General features: G+C 44.6%; 10 protein-coding genes across 10 annotated transcripts; 6 read left to right on the forward strand and 4 right to left on the reverse strand.

Annotated features, from left to right (window-relative positions):
* Positions 1–309: 309 nt before the first annotated feature.
* ERG2 (C-8 sterol isomerase ERG2) lies at positions 310–1,841 on the forward strand (the record flags this gene model as incomplete). Its single annotated transcript, XM_020216984.1, has 4 exons — positions 310–955; positions 1,016–1,044; positions 1,124–1,417; positions 1,471–1,841. 4 exons carry the CDS (start codon positions 310–312, stop codon positions 1,753–1,755), a joined length of 1,254 nt encoding a protein of 417 aa, XP_020068195.1. The 3' UTR covers positions 1,756–1,841.
* A 143-nt stretch (positions 1,842–1,984) lies between these two features.
* On the forward strand, positions 1,985–3,127 carry TOM40 (TOM complex pore protein TOM40; the record flags this gene model as incomplete). The annotated part of the gene is made up of 1 exon (XM_020213029.1): positions 1,985–3,127. One exon carries the CDS (start codon positions 1,985–1,987, stop codon positions 3,125–3,127), a length of 1,143 nt encoding a protein of 380 aa, XP_020068196.1.
* A 302-nt stretch (positions 3,128–3,429) lies between these two features.
* CYBJADRAFT_175296 (uncharacterized protein) lies at positions 3,430–4,809 on the reverse strand (the record flags this gene model as incomplete). Its single annotated transcript, XM_020216679.1, has 1 exon — positions 3,430–4,809. One exon carries the CDS (start codon positions 4,807–4,809, stop codon positions 3,430–3,432), a length of 1,380 nt encoding a protein of 459 aa, XP_020068197.1.
* A 748-nt stretch (positions 4,810–5,557) lies between these two features.
* On the forward strand, positions 5,558–6,628 carry ETR1 (enoyl-[acyl-carrier-protein] reductase; the record flags this gene model as incomplete). The annotated part of the gene is made up of 1 exon (XM_020213036.1): positions 5,558–6,628. The coding sequence occupies one exon, from the start codon at positions 5,558–5,560 to the stop codon at positions 6,626–6,628; it is 1,071 nt and encodes a 356-aa protein (XP_020068198.1).
* On the forward strand, positions 6,570–8,413 carry CYBJADRAFT_169577 (FTR1 family protein). Its single transcript, XM_020215846.1, has one exon. The coding sequence runs from the start codon at positions 7,013–7,015 to the stop codon at positions 8,285–8,287; it is 1,275 nt and encodes a 424-aa protein (XP_020068199.1). The 5' UTR covers positions 6,570–7,012; the 3' UTR covers positions 8,288–8,413.
* Positions 8,414–8,482: 69 nt separating this feature from the next.
* On the reverse strand, positions 8,483–9,037 carry NPC2 (sterol transporter; the record flags this gene model as incomplete). Its single annotated transcript, XM_020213026.1, has 1 exon — positions 8,483–9,037. One exon carries the CDS (start codon positions 9,035–9,037, stop codon positions 8,483–8,485), a length of 555 nt encoding a protein of 184 aa, XP_020068200.1.
* Positions 9,038–9,867: 830 nt separating this feature from the next.
* CYBJADRAFT_132017 (dipeptidyl-peptidase III) lies at positions 9,868–11,910 on the forward strand (the record flags this gene model as incomplete). Its single annotated transcript, XM_020213030.1, has 1 exon — positions 9,868–11,910. One exon carries the CDS (start codon positions 9,868–9,870, stop codon positions 11,908–11,910), a length of 2,043 nt encoding a protein of 680 aa, XP_020068201.1.
* A 3,131-nt stretch (positions 11,911–15,041) lies between these two features.
* On the reverse strand, positions 15,042–17,228 carry CYBJADRAFT_169581 (uncharacterized protein). Its single transcript, XM_020215847.1, has 2 exons — positions 15,719–17,228; positions 15,042–15,637 (listed from the first exon to the last, which is right to left on the reverse strand). Exons 1-2 carry the CDS (start codon positions 16,965–16,967, stop codon positions 15,273–15,275), a joined length of 1,614 nt encoding a protein of 537 aa, XP_020068202.1. The 5' UTR covers positions 16,968–17,228; the 3' UTR covers positions 15,042–15,272.
* Positions 17,229–19,867: 2,639 nt separating this feature from the next.
* CYBJADRAFT_169585 (uncharacterized protein) lies at positions 19,868–20,386 on the reverse strand. Its single transcript, XM_020215848.1, has one exon. It carries the CDS (start codon positions 20,137–20,139, stop codon positions 19,951–19,953), a length of 189 nt encoding a protein of 62 aa, XP_020068203.1. The 5' UTR covers positions 20,140–20,386; the 3' UTR covers positions 19,868–19,950.
* Positions 20,387–21,097: 711 nt separating this feature from the next.
* On the forward strand, positions 21,098–21,484 carry CYBJADRAFT_37498 (uncharacterized protein). The gene has a single exon (XM_020217681.1). The coding sequence runs from the start codon at positions 21,198–21,200 to the stop codon at positions 21,435–21,437; it is 240 nt and encodes a 79-aa protein (XP_020068204.1). The 5' UTR covers positions 21,098–21,197; the 3' UTR covers positions 21,438–21,484.
* The last annotated feature ends 1,677 nt before the right edge of the window (positions 21,485–23,161 follow it).

Raw genomic sequence — 23,161 nt, forward strand, 5'->3', positions numbered from 1 at the left:
CCAGACACTTTAGAACAGCCAATTGCAATCAATCGTAATTGAATTAAGAGAGCTTGTGCCTCATTGGTTGTATTGTTCTACTGTTTGGCAGCAAAATGTGCTTTATATGTCTCTATGTGTCCCCTAACAATAACACCAAAATGTGTGTCGTCTACCGTTTGCGTCGTATGGCACCGTCGTATAAGCTGCGCAGTTATTTCGAAATGTCAACACTGAAAGGCCATGAACAAGCGAAGTGGGAAACTTGTGATCTTTGCCTTCCTTCATCACGTCGAACATCCACATCGTTGCTCTGTAAACACGACAAAAATGAAGACTGCGTTCTGGGTACTGCCCCTGGTGTTGACGATCTATGGTGTTTTGGACAAGCTGTTCGACACCTGGTTACCATCGAACTTCATCTTCGACCCAGTCACTCTGAACGAGATCTCCAACGAAGTGTTGGCAAGACACCCGGATAACAACACCACTGAGATCATGCAAGATCTCGCGCAGGAGCTGAAGGCCAAATATGGAGACAACATCAACGCGTTGAACTCTGATGACTGGGTCTTCAACAACGCCGGTGGTGCCATGGGAAACATGTTTATCCTTCATGCCTCCATTTCCGAGTATCTGATCTTCTTTGGTACCGCTACCGGTACAGAGGGCCATACTGGTGTTCATTTCGCAGACGACTACTTCACAATCCTTGTTGGTGAACAAAGAGCCGGCTTGCCCAACGCTGTGTTCCCAGAGATCTACAAGCCTGGTGAGACCCACCATTTGCAAAAGGGATTCCAAAAGCAATACATGATGCCATCAGGAGCATATGCGTTGGAATTGGCCCAAGGCTGGATTCCTGCGATGCTACCGTTTGGTTTTGCCGATGCGTTCTTCTCAACATTGGATGTCTACACCTTGTACAGAACCGTTTACCTCACTGCAAAGGCCATGATCGAATCAATCCTCAGAGGTAAGTTTTAGATACATTTCCATATATAGAACGTATAATTGACCTTGAACATTATAACAGAATTGTACCCTATTCATATATCACGGGCTGTATGGCCTATATATAGATATTATCGTGATGTCCGGGTGTTTAATCCATTTCCACTTCAACGAAAAGTTATGGGTTTAGAGACGCTTTCGTCCTACTGAAAGTTCATTTACATGTCTATACAACGTTGATATGGCTACTCCTCGTAATACCAGTCCTCAGTTTACTTCACCACTCGTCACAACGGCGACCCCGTTGAGGACTCCTCTAAATCTACAGCATCAACAGCAACAGCAGACAGAAGAGGAGAAGATATGGCTCAACACGGAGAGAGCACTTGAAGAGCTGAAAGGAACAGAGCTGATTCCACTGGTGATGGACATAGTAGAGGCCGCCAACAGCGATGCTCTACGGCCACAGGATGTTGAAAATGCGGTAAGTGTGTGATGGTCAAGTCACTGCCCAAGCTACTAACACAGAATGCACAGGCTGGTCCAATCAAAGTACGCATCTCGAGGGCAAAGGATATCCTACGAACCATGCACGGGCTGGCAGAGACCCCTGAAGAGAGAGAGCAGAGGGTGCTGAGACTCAAGAAGAACATCGAATCAAAGAGTAACATCCTACAACGGTTTAAAGACACCGTGAGCCAGAGGCTGCCTCTCTCCAAGGAAGAAGGACCACAGCAGATGAAAACGGAAATCCCCTTCGACATCGTACCACCACACGACGCCAAAGCGACATACGAAGACGTTGAAATGAAGGATTCATGAGCCCAACAGGCCTTCGGAACCAAGGACTACAATGCCCAATTACACCAACAGTATGATAACAGCTTATAGTGCCCAATAGTAGCAAAGCTCAACACCCGGACATCAGTAGTGCGCGTACCGCCTCTCCTCGCCTCCGACGAAAGAAAATTTCCAACAAGCAAAAAAGTGAAAAATGGACGGAGAAGGTGTGTTGAGGAGAGCCGTTTTCGTCATATCTTATAGTACAGCAATGTCACAGCCTTTGCCAATTGATCTCGTTGAGATCCCAGGTGTCACATCCGAGAAGCCAAAGCCAACTGGTCTTTGGTCTTCCAACCCACTTTTCTCCTTCTTGAACAACGCCTATGAGAACATTGCAGAGCATCGTCGCACACTCAACCTGACCAACCCAGGTACCATGGAGAACTTGAGCAAGGAGGTCACCAGAGACGTCTTCCTCAACCAGTACTTCTTCACAGGTCTCAGAGCTGACCTGAACAAGGCCTTCTCCATGAACCCGGCTTTCCAAACCTCCCACACTTTCTCCATCGGATCGCAATCCATCCCTCCATATGCCTTCTCTGCATTGTACGCAACCGATACTTTCTTTGCCCAGGGTAACATTGACAACGACTTCTCCCTCTCTGGTAGATTGAACTACGGCTGGGACAAGTTCAACGTCTCGAAGGCTACTCTGCAGATTGTCAGAGGCCAACCAACCATGCTCCAACTTGAACAAGATTTCCAAGGTTCTGATTACTCACTGAACTTGAAGGCTTTGAACCCATCTTTCCTCGATGACGGAAACTTCACCGGTGTTGCTGTTGGTTCCATCTTGCAATCTATCACTCCAAAATTGGCTGTTGGTTTGGAGACCGTTTATTCCGCACAACCATCCATGCCAGCTGACGCTGCAGTTTCTTACTACACCCGTTACAACGCTGGAAACTGGATTGCTAGTGCTCAGCTCCAAGCCCAAGGTGCCCTTGTCGCCTCCTTCTGGAGAAAAGTTGCAGAGAACGTTGAGGCTGGTATCGAAACCCAATTGTCTTCCCAGATTGTCCCAGTTGCCGGTGGTGCCCTTCTCGGTGGTCAACCATCATTCAAGGTGAACTTTGAAGGTGTCACCACCATTGGTGCTAAGTACGAGTTCCGTCAATCCGTCTTTAGAGGCCAAGTCGACTCCACTGGTAAGGTTGCTGCTTTCCTCGAGAGAAGAATCCTTCCAACAGTCTCTGTTCTCTTCTGTGGTGAAATTGATCAATCCAAGTACGCCTCGAAGATTGGTGTCGGTTTGACCTTCGAAACTGCTGGATCTGAACAGCTCGCCTTGATGCAACAAGGCCTGATCGATGCCAACGGTAACCCAGTTCCAGGTGCTCCACAGATCTAATCAGTTTGTTCATGACGATATTGATGGCGATGTCATTAACCAATGTTGTTTTAGAGTAACGATTTGATGATCTTCATGGAGTTTCCTACTCATTTTCTTGTGAATACGTATCATAATTACAAAATTTAGTGCCAAATTAGACAAATTATGTTGTTTTTGAAAAAAAAGAACACAATCCATACTCTTGTAATATAGTATGAGTTGTATTGGATGTCGTAGACATCTTGAAAAATGTCGGTCATTATGCATGTTGCTTCATTATAGTGTTCGTATTCTTCTAGCACCCGTTGAACAGGCCAATGCTAGAAGAATGATTTCAGAAACCCTCTGAATGATGAGTCTGAGTTTTCTTCCATTGAGGATCCTCCCAGCATGTTGTAAACGTCGTAAGATGAATATCTATGCGCAGGGTTTTTCTTGTTGTTCTTGCTCGAGTTCCTGAATATTGGATCCGTCACGATGCGGTTATCCCTCGTACGTTCTTTGGCCATAGGGTTGAGATTCAACTTTATGTACTTTTCTGTCCTTGGAGTAGAAGCTTCATAATCGTCCGACGGATCCATCCATGACGATTCAGACTGATATAGTGACATTGATCTCGAAGACCTGCTGAACGAGCCGTGGTTTCGCGTTCTCAGACTAGATGCCAACAAGATGTTCGGTGAAGAGTCTCTTTGAACAGAGGCATCAGGGGTGTAATAGTTTGTAACTTCTTGTTCGTGCTCTTCAAAGAAGCTATCCAGAGCCAGTTCCAATGAAGATGCATTTGATTTGGTTTTTTTCAAAGGTGAAGTGCAGTCTTGCAAGAATACGTTATCATCAACATACGCCTTTGACCCTGATTCAGATTCCAAGTTGAAGCATGCCACTGCGGTGCTGATCGATGCCATCGACCCCATCGAGACGTTTCTCCTTATCGGAGACGATTCACAGAGTACAGTCCTCGACAGCGGTGCTATCGTCGGCGGTGTTGGTGGGGCCACTGACTGAAGGAACAGGTTTCTAAATTGGCATATGCTTTTCAACGATGACTCCAGATCGTTGATTATCGAGTCATTTGCTGTGTGCAGCACTATTCTCCAATATCGCTCCGGGTTCGCCAGCGGCAGGATGAACTGATTCTTGGAGATCTTGAGTATTTTCAGCTTTGGCAGGATTGGGTAAACAACAGACCCGCATTGGAGATAACTCACCGCCTTTTGATGGAGCTGGAACAGTTCAAACCTCCCATGCCCTAGCAACCGACCATGCGATTGGTTGTTTGTATCCGGCATTTCTTCAAACGTAAAGATCTCAGCATTTGTATACTCAAACAACACGGACTTGTCCTCATCAATACAGCCTTTCATCTCCTCCACAGAGCCCTTTGTTGACAACGCGGGAGAGTCCCTCGCACTTGGCTCCAACAACGTGCTCTGGCTAGCCTTTCGAGCAAGAGCTCGCTTCCTTGGCGTCAGCTGTGACTGGGACGTCTTCTTCAACAGCTTTCTGCTCTTTGATATGTCTACGGCGTCCCGACCGTGCAAAGCGCTGCCGCCAGTTTCACCGTGAGCCTGTCCATCAACTACACTCCACATGGGCTCCTTGTCATTTGCACAGGCCACCGCTGGCGCCAGCGCCAGCGCCTGTGTACCGAGACGAGCACCACCAAGCGCGCTGCTGTTCGTAGATGATGTGAGCATGTGCACGATGGAATTGTACGTATGATCCGCCCTCAACCGTGACGTTATTGCTTTGTTTTGATTTTGAAGGTGAAGTTGGCTGTTTGTTTTGGTTTTGGAACACAGGTCGGAAGTCGCCCGAAAGGGCGCAATTCCGAGGTGCGCCATACTCTCTCTTGCGAAATTGCGAAATCCGGGGGCAGAGCGACGCGGAGCGGGCACCGAGCGGTTCGACAGTGTGCTTAAACCGACCGGATACGGGCTTCCACGCTCGCTTTGTAGAACACCACGCTAATCTGTCAACAGCGTCTGCCAACAGCGTCTGTGAACGATGGGCTGGAGAGAATGATCCCGTTAAGCTGAAGACCACCGTTCTGGTTAGAAGGCCTCGGTTGGAGGGGGTGAAGGAGCGATTACGCCCACTACGAACCCATCGTCTCAGCCAAAATGCGTTCCCTCTAGCTGTTCCTTTCAGGCGGATTTAATCATTTTGCCCCACACGGAGAATCCGTTGGGCGTGGCAGGCCCGCGTGGCCTGAACCGTTCCCTGTAGGACCAATTGTCTCTTGCTAAGAGAAGAGTCTCCCGTTAAAAGGCAACAGATAGTAGGAATTGCCCATACAGAAGGTAACCTCCCTCCCCTCTCCACCTGTTCTGGTTTCCCTTTCGCATTGTGCTTTGATTTGGATTAGTATCCCGCTTCTTTTATCACACCATGTTTGCTTCTCCCCAATTGCTGCGTTGCACTAGAGGACTGGAAAGACTGACAATGTCCACCAGATCCATCACCACTGCCAAGTCGATCATCTACTCGTCTCACGGTGTTCCCCAGGATGTGATCAGAGTTCACACTTTCACCATCCCAGATGCCGAGGGCGACTCCGTTGTGCTGAAGTCTTTGGGGTTCCCAATCAACCCGTCTGATATCAACCAGCTGGAAGGTGTCTATCCATCTAAGCCGGAGAAGACCACAAAGTACGGCACTGAGGAGCCTGCTGCGATTGCCGGCAACGAAGGTCTCTTTGAGATTGTGCAAGTTGGTCCAAACGTCAAGGAGCTCTCTGTTGGAGACCATGTCATCCCATTGTTCTCCAACTTTGGTACTTGGACGTCCCACAACGTTGCCCAGGAGAAGGATTTGGTGAAGTTGCCAAAATCGCTGTCCGTAGTTGCTGGTGCAACCATCTCCGTGAACCCCGCCACCGCTTACCAACTCGTTTCCAACTACGGGCTGGAGAAGGGTGATTGGTTGATTCAGAACGCTGGTACGTCTGGTGTTTCCCAAATGGTGGCTCAGATTGCCAAATCTAAGGGCATTAACGTGCTCAGTGTCATTAGAGACCGTAGCGACTTTGACCAAGTCAAGGCCAAGCTGGAGGCCCAAGGCGCTACAAAGGTCATCTCTGAGACCGAGAATGGTGACCGTGCAGTGGGCGCAGAGATTAAGAAGCTCACTGGTGGCAAGATCAAGATAGCGCTGAACTCCGTAGGCGGTGTCTCGTCTTCCAACATTGCGAGAAAGCTGGCTCCAAACGCAACGATGTTCACTTACGGTGGTATGTCCAAGAAGCCAGTGAGCATCCCAACATCGCTGTTCATCTTCAAGAACCTGACATGTAAGGGCTACTGGGTCACAGAGAACACCAAGAAGGACCCACAGTCAAAGATTGAAACCACGGAGGAGCTCGTCAAGCTCTACCAGTCCGGGCAGTTGAAAGAGCTGGACGTGAACGAACACACCTGGAAGCTGGACGAGTTCTCTGACGACCAGATCTTGGAGCTGCTCAAGGGAGTGGTTGAGAACGCTTATAACGGCAAGCAGTTCATCAGAATTGTTTAAAATGGAGACATACATATACACGCTATTTATATACCTATACCTCACACTCATTACCTCACCATTAGCGTAGAACAGGACTCGTCATATGGCGGCAGCACGCGCAGCACCAAACCATGGAAGCACGCATTCAGCACCGTGAACCCGTAGGAGTTCTGCCCACAGTATCGTGTGCCTCTATCAGGACCCTGCTGAAGTCCGCCACTTCCAATCCCCGGTGTATGTCTTTTGTCAGTGTGTGATTGGCGGTGTTGATCCGCTTTGGAAAAACAACATGGTGATACATCGAGCCCTTCCCATCAAATTTTCAACCAAAAACAACAAACACGACTTGTTTTGGTTTAGTCCATTGTCCAGCGTGGTGACGGTTACGTTCTCGAACAAGCGATGAATCTAACCTCGTTGATCAGCTTCAAGGTGTTCTTTGTGCTTCTACGTGAGACGTTCGAGTCTGCGATTGTCATTTCCATCTTGCTCTCCTTCCTCAAGCAAAACTTCACGACGAATGAGCACAGGGCGGAAGAGAACCGTGTTCACATCGACAAGGCGGTATACAGATCTCTACAACTACAGGTCTGGCTCGGTGCGTTCATAGGGTTGGCGATTTGCTTGGCGATAGGCGCTGTGTTCATTGCGTTGTTTTATCTGATCGGTACAAACTATTGGACGACGTACGAGAGGGTTTGGGAAGCGGTCTTCAGCGTGCTCTCCAGTTTCATTATCTCTGTGATGGGCCTCTCGCTCTTGAGAATGAACTCGATGCAAAAGAAATGGCAAGCCAAGTTGAGTAAAGATATGGCGAAGCAGTTTGCGACTGATCCAACAGGCGTTGATGAGGAAGACATCGTTGAAGGGCCACAGCACAAGCGCGGCATCAGAGGCTGGTTTAAGAAGTACGCTGAGAAGTACTCATTGATGGTGTTGCCTCTTGTGACTTTGCTCAGAGAAGGGTTGGAGGCGATCTTTGTGATTAGCGGAGTGTCGGCATCTGAGCCTGTATCTTCATTACCTCTTTCCATCATTTTGGCATTCACCATAGGTTCTTTAATCGGTGTGTCACTTTACAAAGGTGGGAATAAGATGAAACTACAGATCTTCTTGATAGGCTCGACCTGTTTCTTGTACATCGTTTCTGCGGGGTTGATGTCCCGTGGTGTCTGGTTCTTTGAGTTGGAACAGTACGTGCAACGGTGTAACGGTCAGGATATGACAGAAGTTGGCAATGGGCCGGGATCGTATGACATTGCGAACACAATTTGGCATGTGAACTGCTGTAGTGGTGTCAATGACGGTGGATGGATGCTTTTGAATGCCCTTGTCGGCTGGCAAAACACTGCGACTTACGGTTCAATACTGAGTTATTGGGCGTACTGGGCATTTGTTATTGCCATGTTAAAGATCAAGCTTTTCCAAGAGAGAAATGGTTACCTACCATTTATTCCACTAAAATGGCAATTGCGGAAGATTCTGAAGAGATATCACATTATCAAATACAATCTGGAGAATAACGAGACGTACGGAGTAATCCACTCAGTGGAATATAACAGCATAAACGACCACGAATTGCACAACCAACAACAATCATCATCTCAACTCCACGGTGCCAGTGAAGTTGAACCTGGTACAGACTCCACAGGGTTATTGAGCGGTGGAAACTCATGAATGAACTAATTTACACCTTAAACCATCGCCTGCTAGATAATTTACAGCGTCATAAAAGCACACACAGCAAAAGTTATGAGATTACATATGAATATAGCGTGATGATTGCAAATAACTATAACATTAATAGTGATAACATGAGTTGTATATAAAAAAAGAGATTAACACATTAATGGGGTGCTGGGAGTGACGTCTCTAATCACGGCCTATCCCCAAGATCTTCCAGGAGTCCACGTCAAAGACAACTGTGGCAGTGATGCATGCGAGATACTTGTCATCTTTGGTGAAAGCTCTAGCGTACACCACGTACTTTCCTGGAGGAACTTCGTTCGGAATCTCCACAGTCTTTGAGAGTTTGTACTCGCCTGGCTTCAAAGGACACTTCAGATCCACTTCACCAACCTCGTCACACAGGTCATAGGTCTGTGAGATGAGCTTGATGTACCCGTATCTCACGTCAACATCAACGTACGCACCTTCCTCAACCAGTTCGTGGAGGTGACCAACTGCGGCCACAGTGAGGTTCGCACCACGTGCTGGAGGATTAGGAACAATATCAACCAAGTCGATCGTCAAGAGCTGCTTCTGCGAAGCATCACAGATAGCCACCGGTGAGTCGCCTGGAACAGGCTCCTCACCGGGTAAGATCGTGGACTTGAGTGGGTTCTGCTCATCACGAGCAAACAACGAAGACGAAGCCACACATTGGAGAGCCAATGCGCTGAGGCATAAGTTCTTGAAAGAAACCATTACTTGTACCGCTAAGAGCTCTTCACGCTTAAGCTAACAGTTTCGACACGACGTATTTCCGTAAAACAAAGAAAAGTAGAGCGCTGTGGATATACCTAACCGCCCTTTTGGTATTTGAGTCGTTTGCTTTGTTTGTTGCTTTGATAAGGGGTTGCAACACCTAAAATTGAAATTTTTAAATCCGCCCGTTCTTCCTCTGTGTTTTCTCCGTGGGCTTGTTCGCTTGCGCTGGGGGGGGGGGGTTCTTTCTGCCGCTGATGCTGCTGCTGATGCTGCTGCTGCTTCTCAACGCTGTCTCAGCACAATTGCAGGCCACAACACAGTGGTTTGGATGCAAAACGGCATCAGAAGTGGTTGATGTGTTGTTACAGCGTGGTGGAGTCACTGGTGGCAGCTGAGTAAACGCGACGGACCTGGCCTTGATCTCTGAGTAGCATCGGTGCAGTTTTGGGGGGGGGGTCAGTTCCCTGCTGCGGCACGCATAGAGTTAATCCGTTACCATGGTGATTTTCAAGACCGACGGAGCGAGCCGGGAAAGCATCAGTTCCGGCCCATTCACCCCCGGAATTGGCCACTGCCATGTGTGTGGCGCACGCGAGCCTACGGGCGTCTCTCTCCAGTTTAATCACCATAGCACTCACTCTTCTTCATCTCAGCGTTGGAATTGGCATTGCAACCATACCGTGTGTATATAAGCGTTTGTGTCTGTGTGTGATCAACTGTGGAAGGTTAGCACATCGTCTCTGTTTCCCGGGAATCACCATTTCATGCTAAGTCGACTGACAGCTCATAGACAAATACTGGTCAAGTCTATACAACTAACTAGAGCCATGGCTTCGTCATCACCAGCCGTTGAGAAATCAAACTTCTACGCCGATACAAAGGCACCAATCGTGTCACTCACTGCGAAGACTTTCTTCGACCAATTGACTGAAAAGGAGAAGTTCTATGCCCATCACTTCTCGAAGGCTGGCCATTGGGGCACAAGGGTTGTTTTGAGACAGGTGTCGCACGAGTCTGAAGGCATCTTTGACCTCATCTTGGATGTTCATAAGTCTCTCAACGGCGACTACTCCAAGATCGCTGAGGCGTCGAAGAGAGGTTATTTGGAGTATGCGTCGCAATTCCTCGCAAACTTGGGTAACTATACGTCCTTTGGTGATAAGAAGTTCATCCCACGTATCTCCACAGAGGAGTTTGAACAGATCATCAAGGACTCCGGTGCATCATTGGAATTGTTCGAAAAGCTCAAGGAACCTCTGTTCTCCATCGATAAGAAGTCTGCTCTGCTAGGCTTCCCTTCTGAAGGCCATGTTTCAGGTTATTACTTTGGCGACGTCTCCAAGGAGAACATCGACACTATCAAGAAGATTCTGGGCGAACGCAAGGTCTACTTTGAGAACTTGAGAATCAGAAAGAATTCCGAGACTGATTATGACATCCTCGTTGCCTCGTCTTTAAAGTCAAGCGATAAGACATACCCTCCCCAGATTGATGCTGAAGGTTATAAACTCACAATTAAATTTGGAGATCACTCCCGTGAAATGGCTCAAATCGCTGCCGAATTGGAAAAGGCCAAGGATTACGTTGCAAACGATATCGAAACCAAGATGATTGAGGCTTACGTCGAGTCCTTCGAAACCGGTTCCATCGAGGCCCATAAAGAGTCTCAAAAGTACTGGGTCAAGGATCTCTCCCCGGTTGTTGAGACCAACGTTGGGTTTATCGAAACATATAGAGAGCCTGGTGGTGTTGCAGGAGAGTGGGAGACTCTGGTGTCAATTCAAAATAAGGAGCGTACCAAGAAGTTTCAAGCACTGGTTGAATCCGCTGGTGATTTTATCCAGTTGTTACCATGGTCAAAGGATTTTGAGAAGGACAAGTTCACGCCTCCAGACTTCACCTCTCTCGAAGTGTTGACTTTTGCTGGCTCTGGTATCCCAGCAGGTATTAACATTCCAAACTATGATGACATTAGGCTCACAGTTGGGTTCAAAAACGTCTCTCTTGGTAACATTCTCAATGCGAAATCTGGGAAGGAACCAATCACGTTTATCCAAGAATCTGAGCATGAGTTGTTCAACAAGTACCGTAATGACTCGTTCGAAGTTCAAGTTGGTATACATGAACTGCTTGGACATGGCTCTGGTAAATTGTTGAGTGAACTTCACGATGGCACGTTCAACTATGACCACGAAAATCCACCTATTGGACTCGACGGTAAACCAGTTACAACTTACTACAAGAAGGGTGAAACTTGGGGATCCAAGTTTGGCTCTTTGGCTGGAGCCTATGAAGAATGCCGTGCTGAGGTAATCGCCATGTATCTGATTTCAAACAGAGATCTGCTCAAGATCTTTGGTTTCGAATCACAACAAGACCAGGACAGCATCATTTACGCTGGATTCTTACAAATGTCTCGTGCAGGATTATTGGCTTTGGAGTTTTGGGATCCATCTTCATCCAAATGGGGCCAACCTCACATGCAAGCCAGATTCTCCATCATGAAAACTTTCCTCGAATCAGGATTAGCAGAGCTGGTTTACACTGAGCCAGACTTCAGCGACTTGTATGTGAAGGTTCACAAGGACAAGATTCCATCCGTTGGTCATGAAGCTATCAAGGATTATCTCAGACACTTGCACATATATAAAGCCTCTGGTGATGTTGAAAAGGGTTCAGAGTATTTCATTAACAGATCCACAGTTACGCCAGAGCTCGCAAAACTGAGAGATGCTGTGTTGAGAGCAAGACTCCCAAGAAAGCAATTCATCCAAGCAAACACCTCAATTGTGGATGGTAGTGTTATTCTAAAGGAGTATGAAGAATCCGAAGTTGGCTTAATTCAAAGTTTTGCTGAAAGAGAAGTCTAACTGCTACTGAATACGGTCAAAGAGGCAACAAAGAGAAAGAAAATAACAGGTATAATAATTATGATTTATAGCTTCAATTCCGGTTAGCCATTTGAAATAACAGCTTTTGTATGTCTTCTTTACTGGACCGACGTAGTGTAACTTTCCCTCCATCTGAGTAATCGGATCTTGGTCCACAGGATGGTTGTGAAAGAATTTCTGAAGCTTGGGTGGAAGAAAAGGGAGTAGGACCAGTATTTTCGTCAACCATGCCTCTTGACAGTTTTTTCAAAACTGATTCATAGTTCATCACTTTGGTTTCTAATCGTTTGATTTTCCCCTTTTGAACATCTACTATTCTTTGGAGCTCGTTCACGTTGGACGCAGAGATAGAATCCCTGCTCTGGACGCTCATTCGTCTTGAAACCAGACGACTTTCATTTACAATCAAATGAACAGCTTCCTGTATAAACAAAACAGCTTCATTGAGCTTCTCAATTTGGTCTCGGTCATCGTCGTTCACATCTGTGTGAAATTGGATCGACTGTAAACTATCACGTATAGTTGTCAATGAACCACTGTCAATTATACCATCAAAATCCTTGAATATAGCTTTAGACAATTCTGTGATGGATCGCTTGAGCTCATGTTTCAGAACACTGTTCCTCAAAGTTTCTGCTCGCAATATCCCATTCAGCTCACGAGTATCACGTAGGAGAGTTCTCATATTGGACAATTTCTTATCTAATTGTGTAGCATCAGAGGTTCGATCACTTAATCTCTGTCGAAGGTCTCTTATATCAAGTGTGAGCTGACCATGGCGACGCTCAGACTCAACCAACCGTTCCCTCAAGCCTTTGATAGTATCCTCCTTAAGATGTATACTGTTGCATCTCTTGATTTCAACCCTTTCAATATGCGCCTCCAATTCTTGGACTTGACTACCAAGTTTGTCACATGCAGCACACAACGTCTTTGATTCTTCTTCATGCCTTTGAGACTGTTCTTGAATCTGAAATTTTAACTCCTCAACTTTGTCATTGCTATCTCTATTGGCACTTTCCAATGCGACTATCGTCTTCATATGTATATCAAGCTCCGTTTGGGCAGAAGTCATCAGTGTAACTTGATCGTTAATTACCTCTTCCATCTTAGTTGCCTTTACTGTGAGCTCAGTGAAGTTGAGATTTAATTTCGCATTAGAGATTTGAAGCTCATCTATTTGTTTCTCAAGCTGTTCCTTCATCGCTATTGTACTGTCTCGAGAAGCTTCAACCACTTTCAACTCAGCCTTACACTGCAGAAGCTCTTGAGACTTTTGCTGAGAACTAAACTGCGCTTCCTTAAGAGCAGTAGTCAACTCCATCTCTTTGAATTTCTTGTTTTGTACCTCAAGGGATAGCTCTTGAATCTCAGATGAAGTTGTTTCATGTTGGTTTTCCAACTCTTGAACTTGGAACTTGAGGTTCATTGCTGTCAGTTTGGAAGCTTCAAGCTGCTTCTTAGTGATATTGTTTAACGTTGATAATTCTTCAACCATTGCTATAACATCAGATATTGAATTCACCGACTTTCCAGTGAGAGTGGAACATACTTCATTTATCGCTTTGAAGAATTCATTCTCACACAAAGCACGAGCCCTGGATTCAGATGTAACCATTTCATTCTTTAATTGGCTATAGCTCTGGTTGACAGATGCGAGCATTTTGGTTGTTTCTGCACTCTGTAGTCTTACTGTCTTTAGATCATTGTTTATAAGTGATGCTTTCAGAGAAATATGAGATATTCTATCCTTGAGCTTCAATATAGTATGATCTCTTTCGGAAATATCTTGCTGCAGACTTGAGAAACGAGTCTCAACTGACCCTAAGTCGCCCTGGAGCAGATCAACTTTGCGACATAGATTCTTGACACCATCATGCACTCTTGCAATGGTTTCCTTGAAGTCCCAATCTCCATCATCAACAAGACTTGAATCCTTGAGAAGAAGAAGCAAATCTTTGAGAAACTTCTCAAATCCCCAATTGACAGAACTCCGTTCGGTATCGACATTTGCTTTCAGAAACGCTGATCCCTGTACGTTGCTGTGGTTGATATGCTTGAAATTTGGCAACTTTGGTGGCTCCTGATCAAGAATATCAACTTGCTCATAGGAGTCGTCAGCTGGTAAAAGTGACTTCTCCCTATCATCATCTCCACAAAGTCTTAAGGAAAACTGAGGCTCATATTTCCGCACAGAGTCCAAGCTCAAGTCTTTAAACTTTGATGCGAGTGACAATGTATCATCTTGTAAATGGTGGGTGGAGTCGGACATTTCGTATGCAGGCGACACGGTAGTTGAAGTTGTCCTTGCATTTGCTGGTGAAAAAACCGAGATAGTGCTCTTCGGGAGCTGCGTTGAATGGGAACTGGAACTTTCGAAGCAATGCTGTTCTCCAACGCAGCTGTAATCCAGTTGCTGAGCTGTAAGATGTTGCAAATGCTGTAGATCTTGCAGCGAAATGTCGGGTGTAGCGCTGTACTCACTTGAGCTTACTTGACCAGATTCATGAGAAGACACCAACGGCTCGAGAGGCGTAGTTTGCTGCTGGCTGGAAGCTGGAAATTCGTCCTTGATATCACAGAAGGTGACATTTCGGGTGAATCTAACAGAACCAGGCCTTGCTGTAGAACCATCCACTGCTCTGTTATTTCCCTGTATCTCTAGCCTTGTTGAACCAAAGGGGTCAACGCCGAAATCGGGCAAGTTATCCAAGAATTCGCCCATGCTCTTGACGTTTGCTCTAAGGGTTGTCATGTAAACATCATCATCCGCATCCCTATCAAGCTTTGCTTTCATAGGACTGGAATTAGTACTGTATGACTTCAAGATAGGTATAACATTTTCCCGTTCAGCTCTTTCAACAGAGGTCTTTGAGCCAAAGCGTGGGGCAGTCACCTGGTGTATGTTTCCAAAGGACACATCACTGTTGAAATTGCTGCTACTCTCTGTGCTCGAAGATATATCCGAAGAAGACATGGACCTGAGATCTTGTTGATCTTGCTGCTTAGATACAACCTTGGCAACAAGAAGCTGATGACAGAGGGAACAACATTCTTAGTGCTTAAATCTCACACAACTGTGCCAGAATATACAAAGTTGTTTTTGTGGATACCTTTTCTGATGTTTACTAACACATGAAGATTTATATCACCGGGCCAACAATCCCGCTGTACACCACAGCCCAACAGATATAGGGGAGATTACAGCCAGTGCTTCCATTGAGACACCAGTGTGACCTCTTCTGTTGATTTGTGTATTAAGTATAAGTTTATATAGAAGTGTAGCGTTCGTGGCATGTGTTTCTTAGAGCCTCTGGAGTGCTCACCACAGCAGCCATATCTTATGGATATGGCTGCTCTTCGTTAGTTGAATATTGATATGGACGATTGACTTGGTAACCAAAGCCCTGCTGCAGAAACTGCCCAGAAACTACCTGTTGATGTGAAGGCCCCGATATTGGCAATGGTGGCCTGTTCAGCCCATAAGACATTTGAGAGAACTCCTGTCCCGAGGGAGCACTATACATAAGATACTGACCTGGCTGTTGCAGAGTACTCGATTGGGATCCTGGGTACTGCAGCAGTGGTGGTATCTGTGTTTTCTCAAGCTGTCTTGGTGGAACTCCTGCCTGATATGGGGATGATATCATTGGCGCTACTTGTGGAGTATATCCCATTGTTTGTTGTTGTTGTTGTTGTTGTTGCTGTTGTTGTTGTAGCTGTTGTTGTTGTAGCTGTTGTTGTTGTTGCTGTTGCTGTTGCTGTTGTTGCTGTTGCTGTTGTTGCTGATGGTTATACAGCTGCTGCACTGCAGCCTCTTGTGTATAAGTAACTTGCGGATATTGGTGGACTTGAAGCTGCTCATACTGTGGTGAGTTGTATGAGCCCACATTTGTAGTCTTTTTCGCGGTTGGCAATGCTTCATATATCCCTCGAAGTGGTTCAGGAGCTGGTGCCTGTCCTACCTGTTGTACTGGCTGAGCTGCTCGTTTTTGGTTCAGCTCTACTTCTCCCAAACTTGGAAGGCCATTTATACTCAGAAGCTCCGCATTACCTTCACCCTTCAAATCATGAAGGAACTCGCCATAGTCAAATGCCGATATAATGGATCGTTCACCCGTGTTCATATTGAGGAAGCCACGTAAGAGATCCCTTTTAAAAATTCTCGGTTCACAATAGATAGCACATGTGATAGCCCTTGGAATCAAGTAGATACGCATATCCGCCTTATAACGAGGCCGTGCCACTTTCTTCTTCAGAAATGTTGTTGAGGGTCTTTGCCCCATTACCCCGAGAGTTTCTTGATACATCTCCTTGTTGAGTTGGATACTACGGAAATCCTCCTCGTCATCATCGTTAAGGTAGAGATTTCCAGGCATTGCAGTTTCCAGCTTGAGAAGAACAGATCCTCCAATCTCTGATGCCGCTGCTCTTGTTACTCTGATAAGGGAGTATTCTGAAATACCAAACAGGTTATAGACCGCCTCGTCTATTGATGAAAACTGAGGGACCTTGGAATGCCCCTTTGGCGACGAGTTTATATCCTCGACGAATTTCACTGGTTGAACGTTTAGTAAGCTTGAAAAGCCTGAAACAGCATTTCTAGTTGATAACTCTTCATCAGTGATACTAACTGAGCCCTTTTCATTGGAGTACTTGAGAACCTTTAAAGGTTTGCGCATTGAGTCCGAAACAAGTAGCGAATACAAGATTCCCAGCGTCGGAACCAGTGTCAGTCTGACAGTGGTTTCCTTGGATAGTGGTCTCCCCTGTGGTCTTGAGTACCCAGTGGCCTTTCTATGTGAAAACTTTTCCTTTGACGATCTACTTGTCCGACGTCTGGCTAGTTGAACCAAATGCTCTGGAGAATTTTCAACCTCGACTGGTTCTATGGTTTTTGCATTGAACGGTGGCCTTGGTTGTAAGCCGTAACTCAAGGGTGGGATGAGCGTATCGACAGATCCAGGATCAGTTGGGTATCTTAACGAGTCGACATCATTCACAAAGCTCGTGAAAGTGTTTGTTCTTGCAGGCATCCCTGTGTTTCCTGAGTGTTGTGAAAGAAGGGTGTTGTAAGAAAAATGATGGAACCGACAGGGAGTTTGTTTATGACCTTTGTTTATGAATGCAATGAAATTCCTGGAACGAGTCGACCGCACAAAAGTCTGATACTTGTATAGGGACGAATGAGCTCAACCTTCCACGGTGGAAGATGTATTTGACGTGTAATAGACTTTTCCACGTCCTGTGATGGTACCGGATTTGTTGTTGTGTCCTCTGTAATATCGGAAAGTGAACAAGATTACGTTCTGGTGAATTGGAATGGAATAAGAACTATGCAGCTAAATGTGCCCTTATATCAGATTCTCAGAAACAACAACTTAATCCCCCAACATGCAAGTATGTTTTCGAAGTCACAACAACTTCCAATCTATTACAGTTTCAATGGAAGAAAGCTTAGCCTAAACCAAGTCCAAAAAAGATCGGTAAGCTCTGCAGAACCATGTCCGACTCAGCATTGCTATGGCGATTTCATAATTTCCTCTGCCTACATTCTCCTGACCGTCCAAGTTCCCAGGACCCACACATTCGTCCACACCTCTTTCGAAGAAGCTGACAATTTCCGCATGCAAGAACACTTTTAAACTTCCACAATATAGTGCATCGCCAGGCATCATCGTGCATATAAGCACATGATTGAAGCCTAATTAGACTTTGAGTTTGGGGAAAGCTACATACTAAGGCTTTCTGTTGGACCTAATATTTGGCTAAAGTGTTTCCTCCGGTTAGGAGACCACCCCGATAGTTGCAACTTTGGGACTTTTCTACCAGGATCACCCAGTAAAACCCGCATAAATCAGAGGGGGGGGGGGAAAGTTTGACAACTAGCAGCAATTGATGAGGTGTGACGGATCCTATCCATAAATGCTTCAGGACATAATGTCGGTCAAGTTGTTTCTATGTGAGTACAAGACCCAAGTCATAGCATGCATTGCCAAGTGTACAGTATCTAATGTCCACCCGGTGATTGCAATATTTTTGATCACTTGGTAGCCATTGAAGGGATTTGGTTTGGCAGCATCCTTTTTATTACGCAGGAAAGAAAAAAAAAGTGGTGCAGATTGGTGAACTAAGGTCTGCATAATCTTCGCATTCGTCGGCTCAACAACATCACATTAGCCGGGCATGTACCACTCAGACATCCAAGTATGGCACGGGTACCATATATACGACTTTATCTTTGCATGCTTGATAACGAGCAGCGATATCCTGACTTGATTGGACTGCCGTCTTACCAAGTGGACCCTGAGAACACCACATTTATGGCTTAAGTTTGTAGAATATTCGCCGCTCAATTTATATACTCTGTCGCTTGTATACTACATTTTTTATCGCAACTTTATATGATGAGAATGCTTTTGAACAGAACAGTCGATGAAGAGCATATTGAGGTTGTGACATTCAAAATCAGCTTTGAACTACCCACCAAACTAAACTGTATTGATCATTGAGCGGCACTTGTAACTTGTTTGCTTACACACTTTTGGATCGTGTATCGCCTTGAACGTTTAATCCAGACACGCGAGTGGACTGATTTAGAGAGGAGAGCCATTTTAGTATGGAAACCTTGCATATATTACAGTCAATGTTCTCGGTTACTTCTCTGAACAAATAAAGCAGGAATTAGTACTGTCTGCTGGCCTCAAGTTGAAGGAAAGTGACCAACACAGCAAACACTCACAACATGTCCTAATTTGTAATGCTCTAAGCTGGGTTAGCAAAACACAATTTTCTTGTCTCCATGGTGATAAATTCTCAATAAGTTTTGCTAGCTGCAGTTTTTAGTTGTAACTGTTTTTGGGCAATAACGTTTGATTACACGTAAAATAGAACATAGATTATAGCACAGGATTTCCTTCTCATTTGAGATGCTATGCATCGTCAACAAGTCAAAAATTTAGGCAGAGACAAAGCTCCTGAAACCTTGTAAAATTGAGTGCAGTTCTCCTACGCCATACATATAGCAGATTGATTTTTAATGAACATCAACGCAAGATCTCTAATTCAAAAGGCATTTGAAAAACTGGTAAATTGTATCTATGCACCAAGTGCATGTTTTTAACTGAAATTTTGTAAAACTACCCGAACCCAGCCGTGTGTGATGTATTGCTGATCAGTGTGCAAGCGGAAAGCCCTATTAGACAGCCGAGTGTCAGTACACCTGAATAATCAATCACTATATCGTAGTTTTGTAACATTTAACATGAGCCTAGGTAGAACACCGCAGAAATTGGTGAGAGCTGCTGAAGCCTTATGCAGAAAACTAATTATGAGATCTTTAATGTAGATCTCGGAGTTTAAAACGTGTCCTCTAGATTAGATCTGTTCCCTTCAGAAGATGTCAGCTTCGCCATGAACCTCAAAAATTCCTGCTTAACATCTCCTCGATCGTAGGAAGCAATGCGCTTTCGATGATCAATCGTAGGAAGCAATGCGCTTTCGATGATCAAGCATTGCGCTTTACATACAGTCAAGCACATGGTGCGCTCTGTTATAAACATCGTCGCATGACCATGTGTTGACATGATGAGCTGATTGATATACTTCGGTGTTTGAGGTATGAAATTGGATATTTGAGCCAACCAAAGTAGCGCCACAGCTTTTCAATATTTGATATTCAGTGCTCAGTCGAACTGGATAATGGATCCTCAAATAGACATCCTTTTATTGATTTGTTTTGTCATAAACTTCGATCATGATACTCAACATACACATATCGGAGCCGATAGCATACTGTTTGTACCAGTGTGCCTCTGAAATTTCATTGCATCTCCATTCACCCACTGCTAGACGAATAAGCCATATTCTTACGCCATTTTGATGCACTACGGATAGACGCCTACATCAAAACACCTGAATTAAATAGAATCTTGGTCTGATAGTTATAGAACGTGCTGGATAGGCTTGAATTTTCAAGTTTAGGGTGCAACATCGATCAAATCAGATATGATGTGTAGCTCAGCCACAGCTCTTTCTGTTAGTCCATTCAATTAAACGAAAATGCCTATTCATAGACATTGGGAAATCATCTCTATGAAAGGCAATAGGCTCAGGATTGAAGATGAGCGCTTTATTTCTCAAGTCCGGTACTTCATAGCTCTCATGAGCTACATCGACAGCTGTGGAGTTTAATGGATACAAGTACATATTTAAATAGCCGGAGAATATAATACAGTAAAAGAGACAGATAAGTCACAATAATGCCATGGATAGCACACACATTGTAGAAACATGGCTCGTGTTTTCCATTATGTTTGATTCCTCGAACGTTATGTCTGAGCCAATCTGCCCTGTCGCTCAACTCGAGAAGTTACAACGTCCCTTTTCTCCCATCCCAATATCGGGTGCGTTTGAAAATTGGCCATTGGACATGTGACGGGGCAGTGAACAATAGACATTGGTCCCTGATTTTTGGTAGTTTGGTCAGTACTTTGCAATATTCAGGTCTGGTTCATGCGGACAAAAAACACCAGTAATGGGCTGCAATAGTAATAGTTTATACGCCTAACGTAAAGATACTGAGCCGTGACTGTACAATGGTGAAGTCTGCTATTGAAGAGAACACTGAAAAAAGGCAGAAGCACAACAAAAAATCTATAGTTAACAATTATTGTGATTCAGTAACAGTAGGAGTGGCCACACACAACTGACCACTGAATGTCAGTGAACAAATGAAGTCATGCAACGTGGAAACATGTGGAGTGATGTATTCGAACTTTTGAGGTTAGCTTAACATTTTGGACTTGCAATACCTGGATCCATCATACAAATCACTTTGCTGGACATCTATCTTCATGCGGGCTACAAGGACGTCTTAGCAGTTGGAAGTTCTGCATTAACATCAGTGTCGTGTACTTACACTTCAGTGACGCATTCCTCATGAATCATGACTCACATACAACCCCCAAATATTATGCATTATAACTAAGTTAGCTTTACGTATTGTTAGAAGTTGGATATTGTAACTAAGCAATAATTAGGAAGTTGCAAGTCTTTGCATAATCATTATGTGAAAGCGTAGCCCCCTTTTATTTACATGCACGATTCCTCATCCTGGACTCAAATGCTTCAAATTTATACCAACATGACCAAATGTGTCCTTCATTTGTTGATCGGATGTTATAAACAGTTTGGGGGATTACAAGTACTCTAAAAACAAAAAGCATGCATCGATAAACGTTGATAATTTTGAGCTCTAAGACTCCATGAATAGCAGCTTGGATGGTCACCTTTGCTGGGAAGGCCATCAATCCATAACATTCTTGCAGCTCGTACTACTTATGGATGCATTGATAGTTCTGTGCTATCCACGATATCGCATACAGCAAAAGTCTATTAAATCGTTTTCTGCATATGATGGGATGGGCTTGATCACAATTGTCGGTACTAGTCCCGTATATATATGCTATTATTTAATCGAGAGTTTGCAGTTTACGGTTCGGTAAAAATGTATACAGGTAATAAACGACCTACTGCGTTCACCTCGCTGGTGAAGTCAATATCGATCACGCTCAGCTGTTTGTAACGTATTCAAATCAACGGGTCAAGGTGGTGAGCCAACAGCTCAGTACCAAAATAGCATTTATATATATTTCATATCACACTGATTGTATCCTATTTCTCGTTTAGGGCCAATTATACATAAGATGTGCACTCTAGGCTTATGAGACCCTATTTCAATTACGTTTAGACGGACACAATTCTTAGTTAGGTAACTCAATCAAAACCATCGGCTTACAAAGCACGGTGATGTTGAGCAATTTCAATTCCAATAAGGCATACTGCACCGTGTTCAGCAGGATGGTAGCCAATGGTTGCACGCCTCAATAGAAGCATTAACTTTATCATAGGCTGGAGAGTCTCATATACCGTACTTAAAGATAAATGTTTAAGAAGATAAACCGACAAACTACTACTTGCGTCTAGACCTGAACCTCGATACATTTGATTCCTAAACTGCTCACATGTATGTCGTATTCAGTGACAGATGAAAACCTAAAAGTTACAAGTTGGATGTTACGAGTCAAAAGTTACGAATCAAAGGTGAATAGCGGAGCCCACTACCTCTCGCTCAAAAATTCAGATCGTTGAAATACGTTTGCAGCTCAATCTGCCTCACCGGCTACAGTTCTGGGCCAAGCTGCAGTAGTGCTACCAATGAAATATCAAGCCTGGTTGCCAACGTGACTCTACCTGATTGTACAGTATGTCACACATAGTGGCTTTTGTCTAACGGCTGAAAATAATTTTCCAAACCGACAGATTTCTCGAATCACTCCTGGAAACTGCACGGCTGCAAGAATTAGTGTGACTACATATTAAGTCTGGATTGAGGTGTCCCCCAAGCCAAAAGCAATGACAGCTTGGGATCGAGAAATAAGTATCAATGAGTGTTGCTGAAGCACCAGAGGAGTGGGATTCCAATTCTAAACTATACTCAAAGAACTACTGTATGGTATATCATCAGTCACTGGTAAAATGCCGAATGGTATCAAAATGTTCCATCAAAGTACTCAACTACACTAGCACACCTTGTGTGATTAATTGGAGTGTTTGGTTCTCAGTTATAATTAGAAGTTCACGAAAATGTGCTTCTGGAACACTTTAACTCAACAGTAGGAACAGGAGCTGGAATTCCGCGGACATGAAGCACCGTCAGGAGAAATGGTAACAAGCCAATTATAAATTATCACTATCTGGTCAAGGATCAAGGGGAGTGCCCAACTAAAGCAAAGATATCAAACAGTAGCGTTGTTGAACGTGAAGAGCAACCGAGAAACAAACAATATCATATGTGTGTCAATCGAAATAATAACTCCTTTACATAATCAAACATCATTGACTAATGATTTACGAAGGATTACAAGCACAGTCGTATAATTAAGAAGCATTTTTGCGGAATATTCGTCATATATGACCAGGACCTACAGATTTGTGATTGAAATTCATGGTCTATGGACCAAACCTTGTACTTTAGCTCATCAAACGTTCAAGCTTTGATTCGAAAGAAGGCGGTCGGTAGGCGTGCTGAATGAGATTCTAATTAGAGCACACAAAAGACCTAAATATTGTGAACCGTGATTTGTCGGTAATTATGTTGAGGACAGGCAGGAGTAAGGATACTAAGACTTTGCTGCAGGAAGGGAGTTAATGGGTTCTAAAGCAACGG

This window comes from Cyberlindnera jadinii (genome assembly GCF_001661405.1).
Source record: "Cyberlindnera jadinii NRRL Y-1542 unplaced genomic scaffold CYBJAscaffold_19, whole genome shotgun sequence".
NCBI classification, from domain to species: Eukaryota; Fungi; Ascomycota; class Saccharomycetes; order Phaffomycetales; family Wickerhamomycetaceae; genus Williopsis; species Williopsis jadinii.